The 8,169-nt window shown below is 50.8% G+C and overlaps 1 protein-coding gene across 3 annotated transcripts; it reads left to right on the top strand.

Annotated features, from left to right (window-relative positions):
• The first annotated feature begins 4,217 nt into the window (after positions 1-4,217).
• INKA1 (inka box actin regulator 1) lies at positions 4,218-7,638 on the top strand. 3 transcript variants are annotated; one of them, XM_020998900.2, is made up of 2 exons: positions 4,218-4,878; positions 6,790-7,638. In XM_020998900.2, the coding sequence occupies exons 1-2, from the start codon at positions 4,828-4,830 to the stop codon at positions 7,579-7,581; spliced, it is 843 nt and encodes a 280-aa protein (XP_020854559.1). In that variant the 5' UTR covers positions 4,218-4,827; the 3' UTR covers positions 7,582-7,638. The 3 variants fall into 3 exon arrangements, with proteins under 3 accessions (XP_020854559.1, XP_020854561.1, XP_078008491.1); XM_020998902.2 differs by lacking the exon at positions 4,218-4,878 and adding an exon at positions 4,915-5,225; XM_078152365.1 differs by lacking the exon at positions 4,218-4,878 and adding an exon at positions 6,054-6,140.
• The last annotated feature ends 531 nt before the right edge of the window (positions 7,639-8,169 follow it).

Here is an 8,169-nt window from a genome sequence, read left to right as displayed (position 1 = left end):
CTTTTTCACTGTGCCAAATCCCCTGTATTCTGCCTTCCTTTAAAGTTCAGTGAAAACCACCTCCTACAGGAAGTCTTCCTTAACCCCCCTACCTGGTGGTAAGACTTCCCTTCTCTGAAGCCCTCTGGCTCTGTGTCTGAGCCTCCTTCATGGTTCTTGTCACATAACATTCTGCTTTGTATTGGAGCTAGGTTGGATCTTTGCCAAGTTCTCTTGTCCATCTGTTGCCACCTTGGGGTAGCCTGGCACAGAGCCCTGCATACAGAAGGCACTCAGGAAGTACATAATGGGGAAGAGGAAGAGAACAAGCTCTTATTAAGTGACTACTATGTGCAGGCACCTTGTCTCCACTTCTATGGCAAGAATTTTCATTCACTTTCATTCACTCCTGGTCAAGGACAAAGCTTGAGTGCCTGAGCAAAGATTCATAGGCTGTGTCAGCATAGATGCTTATCTCTTCTATAGCAGGGGTTGTTTTGATGCCTTGCAAATACCACCTCACCAGACCCTAACCCTAATTCTAATCCTACCTTGCACTAATATAGGTTTTGCAAAGTGTTTTACACATGGTATCTCATTTTATCCTCAAAGCTGGGAAGTAGTGCTATTATTATCCCCATTTCACAAAGGAGAAAACTGAGGCTGAGAGATATTAAGGGACCTGCCCAGGGTCACAGAGCTAGTAAATGCCCGGTGCCCAAAGTTTGGTCTTTCTGACTCCTATACTCTGTCCGCGAGCCCTGCCCCCTGCTGGCTTCCTGTTAGATGACTATGTTGAATTAGATTGGGTCCATGGTTTGTGTTTTGTGTCATGGATCCCTTTGGTAGCCTGGTCAGACCTAATACTACCATGCTTTGTTAAGTCCATCCAAAACTAAGGAATGCTAATTAAAGTTAGTGGAAATAAAGATGTACACTTTTTCCATCCAAGGGCTCCCAGAAATTTTCCCAAGTGACCCCTGAGGACCCTGAACTAGATGGTTTCTGAAGTTTAATGAAAGAATGTAACGGGCTTTGTAGGATGTTGGGTTGGGAAGAGGAGGAATTCATATGCTCAGAGTTTTTACCACTAGGGGGTGCAGCTGCTCCACTCAGTCCAGGCCTTTACTTAGAAAAAGGATGAATGACCACCAAGGAAGGGGCTAGAGCCCGTGTAGGAGTTAAGGAGTTGGACCTTTGAGTGTATAGGGTTACCCATCATAGCTGGCCAACAGTCCTCCTCCTCCTGCACCCTGTTCTTTGGGGAAAAGGGTCTATTTTTCCTTCAAAACTAAACAGTAGCAGCCTGCCTTTATGTGGCACTCTGAAGTTTGCAAAGCACTTTACAAATATTATTTTATCTTCACAGTCTTGGGTGACATGCTTTTAAGATCTTCATTTTAGAGACGAGGAAACTGAGTCAGGCAGTGGTTAGGCAGCTAGCTTAGTGAAGAAGGCTGGATGTGGACTCCAGTTTTCCAGACTCCATGTCTGACGTTCTGTTCACTGAGCCAACTAATTGCCTTGATGTAGGGAGCGGAAACATCAGATCCCGATGGCATTTTGGAGCCAGAAGAGACCCTAATCCATCTAGTCTAATCTCCTTTTGTTTACAAAGGAAAACATTTTAAACTCCCCCCACCCACCCAATTGTTCTCTCCCTTCTACCTTTCCCTCCCTCAATTAGGAAAAGAAAAACTAAATCCTGTTGTTGTTGTTGTTGTTGTTGTTGTTTTTAACAAATATGTATAGTCAAGCAAAACAAATTCCCCAACCTGGCCATGACCAAAATTTGTCTCATTTACAGGGATGAAAATTGAGGCTCAGGGAGGTGAAGGCATATGGATAGTAAGATGTTCTAGAACAGAAGCTCTTACCAAGGGGTCCATGGATGGATTTCAGGGGATCCTTGAACCTGGAAAATATCACATCTTGGGTTTTCATTAACATTTAATTGAAATTTGGGATCTCTTTGAATTATTTCAAAACATAATTCTAGGAAAAGCTTCACCAGACTGCCGGGAGAGCCCATGATACAAAAAGGGTTAAGAGGTTCCACTATAGAAGCTACTTCCCATGCTCAGACTTCCCTGTTGTTTTAGATCTCTCTGTCTCTCTGTCTGTCTCTGTCTCTGTATCTCCCATTTCCCCTTCCTCTCTCTGACACTCTCTCCCTCTCTCTCTCCCTCTCTCTCTCTCTCTCTCTCTCTCTCTCTCTCTCTCTCTCTCTCTCTCTCTCTCTCTCTCTCTCTCTCTCTCTCTCTCTCTCTCCCTCCTTCCTCTCCCTTCTGTCTTTCTTTGTCTCTCCCATCTCTCCCCCTCCCCCTCTCCCATTTCTCCTCCTCCCCCTTCTCTCTTCCTCCCCCTTCTTTCTTTTTCTGTCTGTCTCTCTCATCACTACCCTCCCCCTCTCTCCTCCTTCTTCTCTCTTCTCTCTCCCATCTCTCCTCCTCCCTTCTCTCTCTCTCCCCCATCTCTGCCCTTTCTCTTTCTCTCTCCCCTTCTCTCTCTCTCTTTCCCCGCCTCCCTCCCTCTCCTTTTTTGTCTTTCTCTATCTCTTTCTCTCTCATCACTCTCCTCCCCCTCCTCTTCCTCCTTCTTCTTTTTTCTCCTCCTTCTTCTCCTTCTCCTCCTCCTCCTCCTCCTTCTCCTCCTCCTCTTTCTCATCTAGCCCCTCCCTTCTCTTTCTCTCCCCTATTTGTCCCATCTCTGCCCTCCCCCTTCTTTCCTCCTTTCTCTTTTTCTCTCTCCCCTTCTCTCTCTCTTTCCCTGCTTCCCTCCCTCTCCTTTTCTCTCTGTCTTTCTCTCTCTCATCACTCTCCTCCCCTTTCTCCCCCCTCCCTCCTCTTCCTCCTCCTCCTTTTTTTCTCCTCCTCCTCCTTCTCCTCCTTCTCCTCCTCATCTCCCCCTCCCTTCTCTCTCTCTCCCTCATTTCTCCCATCTCTGCCCTCCCCATTCTCTCCTCCTTTCTCTTTTTCTCTCTCCCTTCTCTCTCTTTCCCCACCTCCCTCCCTCTCCTTTTCTCTCTGTCTTTCTGTCTCTCTCTCTCATCACTCTCCTCTCCTTCCTCCCCCTCTCCCTCCTCCTCCTCCTCCTCTTTCTCCTCTGCCCCCCTTCTCTCTCTCTCCCCCATTTCTCCCATCTCTGCCCTCCCCCTTCTCTCCTCCTTACTCTTTCTCTCTCCCCTCCTCCTCCTTCATCTCCTCCTCCTCCTCCTCTTTCTCATCTCCCCCCTCTTCTCTCTCTCCCCCATTTCTCCCATCTCTGCCCTCCCCATTCTCTCCTCCTTTCTCTTTTTCTCTCTCCCCTTCTCTCTCTTTCCCCACCTCCCTCCCTCTCCTTTTCTCTCTGTCTTTCTGTCTCTTTCTCTCTCATCACTCTCCTCCCCTTCCTCTTACTCTCCCTCCTCCTCCTCCTCTTTCTCCTCTGCCCCTTCTCTCTCTCTCTCTCCCCCATTTCTCTGAAGTGACTGACTCTTATTCTATGTGTGATCTTGAGCCAGTTCCCTCCCCTCTCTGGGCCTCAGCTTCTTCCTACGTACACTGATGGAGGAACTCTAATCCCTAGTGCCCCTTCTGGATCATATATACCATTTTCAATTCAGTTAACACTTATTAAATATCTAGTCTCTTGGGCAACAAAGACAAAAACAAAAGCCCATGAGCCTCAAAGAGATGGCAGGCTACAGATGCCATATATATATATATATATGTATATATATATATATATATATATGTATATATATATAATATATATATATATATATATATATATATATATATATATATATATATATATATGTATATATATATATATATATATATATATATATATATATATATATATATATATATATATATATATATATATATATATATATATATATATATATATATCTTACTGCCTCCCCCCATTGTACCTTCTCTAGACCACTCTCAGGCTGTTTGGCATATATAGGGCAAGGTAGGGAAGTGATAGGAGCAAAGACAAAGAACCAGGAAAAGTGTTCAAAGAATATTAGAGAAATCATCCAGCTGGGGTGAATCAGAGGTAATCCACAAGTATTTATTAAGCACTTACTCTGGGTGCTAACATTGTGCTGGGTGCTGGCCATAAATAGAAAAGGAAGGAGACGATACCCACTTGGTAGGAGGTTTCCTTCTAATGAGGGATGCTGGCACCTGAGCTGTGTGTGCCATGAAGGAAGAGAGATTTTGACAGGAGATGAGGAGGGGGAGTGGATTTCGAGAAGGACAGCAGGCCCTGATGTTCTAAATTTTGTTCCAAGATCTCTTCCAAATCTGACATTGTTTTAAATTCTATGTTTTAAATTCCGACTTTCTCACCAGCCCAATCACTGTTCCAAACACCCATCCACACGCCCAGGAGCCTCTCCCACACATGCCCTGTCCCACAGAAAGCTCTGGTCCCATCACTTTTGGGAGGTGGGGAGGACAAGCTCAGGAAAGAGAGCTGGGATGCCAAACAGTCTGAGAGTGGCCTAGAGAGGGTACAATGGGGGAGGGGGTCACCATACTGTTCCCCAGGGCTAGGTCTCCCGATCCTTTCCTCTAGCTGGAGGCGGGGGCTCCAGTTACAGCCCCCCTTCTGTCCACCCTCCCCACACTTCCCTGCCTCATTGGCTGACTGTGGGAGGGGCGCGGCCTGGGCTGCAGCCAGATGTTGGGAGCAGCAGGAGAGAGGGAGAACAGAGCCGTCCGTCCTCCCAACTCCACTCCAGCGATCCCTGCCCAAGCCACAGACGTCCTGTAGCAGCGGCTGCTGGAGTGGAGAGGGCCTGGGGGGGGAGGTGCTGGCCCCAGTTGGGGCCTTTCTCCCTAGTCGGGAATGCGCAGCTCCCGGCTGGATAGCTTCCTGGGACAGTTCCGTCTGGAGTTGGTGAGCTTTCTGCCCTGACAGTGCAGACCTGGGGAGTAGGCACAGTGGGGAACTGTGGAGGGACCCCTAGAGAATTGGGGAGCAGCTAGCTCCTTTGCTACTTTTCTGCTAGGCACTGAGGTGGGTTCTTAGTGGAGGGGGAATCTTGGGAAGGCAGAGGCCTGCTCCCCAGGAAGAGAAACTAGAATGATTTCTGGGGCACCCCAAGGCTCAGTTTCTCCTCCGACAGCCTTGACCCCAGAACAAGACAGGAAGTAGCTGTCCCCGCCCCCACTCCCCAGCCAGCTCACCCCACCATAGATGTATTAGAGGAACATAGTACCTTGGACTTGGCATCTCTATGGGTAGTGAGTATTCAGGGATGGGGGCTTTTTGCAGACACGGTTATGGAGGACCTGTGGTCCTATATTAGGTCCGTGTTTGCCCACGCGTGTGGGGCTGGGGGAGGGGCACCCCAGCTGGCTGGAGCTGCCCTGGCAGATGGCTGGGGTTGGGTTTCGGACGGTTGGGGAACTTTGGGGGCTGTCCCGGGCATCAGGTAACAACATCCTGGCTAGCCATGCTTGGCAGAGGGCCTCCCTCCCCCTACCTTCTACATCCAAGAAAGGGGGAAAAAAGGCTTTTGAGCACAAAGGGAGAAACTAAGGCAGGCAGGCAGGCAGGCACCTAAGCCTACCCGGCTCCAATGGTAGCCAGGAGGAACTCATATATCTAGCAGCTTCTATCTCAACAGCTGTGCTTTTTGTAGCTGACTGAGGGTGGGGGGTTGGGTGGGTCGGAGCGAGGAGGGCTGTCTGCTGCCAGTTATGGGCCTAGGGGTAAAAAAGGGAGGGGGGGGACTCAGCTAGCTTGAGTGTGACAAGGACAGGAGGGAAGAAGGGGAGACTTTATCATGTTCCGGGGGCTGCTTCCCCCTTACTCGAGCCAGGATAGAACTAGGATTGGAATGGGGGGCTGAGACAGTAGCTCCCTGGGTCAGCATACAGGCTCCCTTACTCTGCCCTGCCCTAGTTCCTTTCCTCCTCCCCAGCTCAGCTCAGCTCAGCCCAGCCCAGCCCGACCCATCCTGGCCCAACTTCTCCATGCCTGCTCTCCACCACCCCCGGGCTGCCTGCAGCGGGTGCTGACTTGCCTGCTGGGGAACATGCTGCAGCCTGCCAGCCTGAAGAAAGCAGGGAGCCAGGAGGTTGGGGGGCCAGGCACGTGGCAGCTGCTGCCGGCTGGGCAGGGTTACGCGTGCCAGGGGGCCAGGCAGGCTTTTGGTAGGTGTCCCACCTGTTTCTGGTATGCGCTACCCCATGATATAAGTGCCCCCATTGGAGGAAATAGGCTGCAATACCCCAAATTAGACAGAGCACTTGGGGCCCAGTCCCCCCTCCCCCATAACATTTTCCACTAGCAGGAAGATACTCTTGGCCCCTGCAAATCTGGACTCCTTCTAGGCTAAATGTGAAAAGCTGGGATGGGGGAGAGGAGGGAATCTCAGGGTGGACCCAGCATAAAGCATGAGCACTGTGCTTGATCCTGGAGGTGGAGGTTCATGTCCCTGGCCTGCCATTTACCAGCTTTGTAACCTTAGGCAAGTCATTTTACCTCAGTTTCCTCATCTGCAAAATAAGAATACTTGTCCTTATGTGTTATAACGTAAGAACAATAAAAGTGTTGCTAAAATTTATTCTAGTCCAGCCTTTGCTATTAATTCGTTATATGGGTTAGAGGTTTTCACTGCTCAGTGCCTCAGTTTCCCCATATTTCATATGAAGATGGAATAATCCCAGCTCTCATGACAACCAACAGTCTTCACTGAGTGCCTACTGGAAGCAGGCAGTGAGACCTTTCTCTCTTGCATCTCTAAAATAGGGATGGTAATATCGAATGGCTTTGACCTTTGCTCTTTCCTCTCTCCTTCAGCTGTGCGGGCGGGAAGAGCCAGGCTCCCCACGGATGCAGGGTCCCTCACAGCCACCCCCCCCAGAGCCAGCCAGTGGCCCCCGGCCCTGCCACCCACCACGAGCCTCGGATGCCTCCGAAGCAGACTCGGCCTGCTGCCTAGAAGAGGACGAGGAGGAGGGAGCTGCACTGTCCCACTGTGAACGCACCCTAGACTGGGACTCAGGCTACTCAGAGGTGTCAGGGAGCACCTGGAGGGATGAGGATCGGCCAGTGCTTAGGAGGGTGGGCCGCCTACGGGGCCGAACCAGCCCCCCATCTGGACGTCGACCGCGCCCCAAATCTACTTCTGACATCTGTCTGGAGCAGTGGCGGGGACTAGATGCAGAGGACTGGACAGCGTGTCTACTGTCCCGGAGCCGAAGCCGCCAGCCCCTGGTGCTAGGGGATAACTGCTTCGCAGACCTGGTGGAGAACTGGATGGAGCTTCCTGAGGCAGCTGGTGAAGGGTGCCCGTCGGCGCCCCCTCGCTGGTTGGGAAAGCCCCACCACTTCTTGCTCAACCTCTCGGACCATCTCAGGCGCAGGCTGGGTGGGGGCGGGGGCCGGGCCCGGGGCCCCTCTGGAGCCGTGGCAGCCCCCCAAAGGAGCAGCCCAGCAGCCATGGCCGCCAAGCGCCTGTCCTGCCCCCCTGCCCCTGGGTGCCCCCTCCCCTCACCGGACCTTGCTTCAGACTTTACTCACTTTGCTGCTCTTATGAGGAGCCGCAGCCGTCAGCCCATCATTTGCAATGATGTCATTGGTTACATTTGACACCTCTTCTCTCCACCCCCATCCCCAACCACGGACAATAAAGGGTTTTCTATCAGACCCCGATTTCTCCTTCCTTAGCAGGGAGCAAAAGGGGTTTGAGGGAGGAGCCCTGCCCCTAAGACAGCTCAGCAGGGTCTTTGGGGTACACCAGGCATACCCCACCCTTAGAATCACAGGATTACAGGATTCAGATTCTACCAATTCTCTCATTGTCCATATGCAGAAGCTAAGACCCAGAGTGGATAAGAGATTTGCCCAAGGTCACACAGAATCTAGCAGAGCAAAGATTCAGATCCTGACCCCTTGACTGCACAATATGCTACATTGCACCATTTGGTCTGAAGAGAATCCCAGCTGGCTTTGAGGCATGGTCCCAGGATGCTGGGACAGGGCCACGACTGGGAGCAGGCAGTGAGAAGGGGGCTGGTTCCATGGTTTAGGTAGCCTACAAACTTGCCTTGGGCAGATATCTTCCCTTCTGGGCCTCAGTTTCTGGGGACTGGATTGGTTGATGTCTAAAGTCTTTTCCAGTTCTAAATCTCATGATTTGATGAAGGAGCAGAGCCAGTATTGTTACCAGGGAGGATG

Source organism: Phascolarctos cinereus, unplaced genomic scaffold (assembly GCF_003287225.1).
Source record: "Phascolarctos cinereus isolate Bilbo 61053 unplaced genomic scaffold, phaCin_HiC Scaffold_4;HRSCAF=312, whole genome shotgun sequence".
NCBI classification, from domain to species: domain Eukaryota; kingdom Metazoa; phylum Chordata; class Mammalia; order Diprotodontia; family Phascolarctidae; genus Phascolarctos; species Phascolarctos cinereus.
This window is presented reverse-complemented; position numbering and strand designations above follow the sequence as displayed.

Excerpts from the sequence above, each read along its gene's own strand:
- INKA1 (XM_020998900.2), top strand. The coding sequence starts at position 4,828 with ATGCGCAGCTCCCGGCTGGATAGCTTCCTGGGACAGTTCCGTCTGGAG. Across the intron at positions 4,879-6,789 it reads GACAGTTCCGTCTGGAGTTG|CTGTGCGGGCGGGAAGAGCC; the intron begins GTGAGCTTTCTG and ends TCTCTCCTTCAG.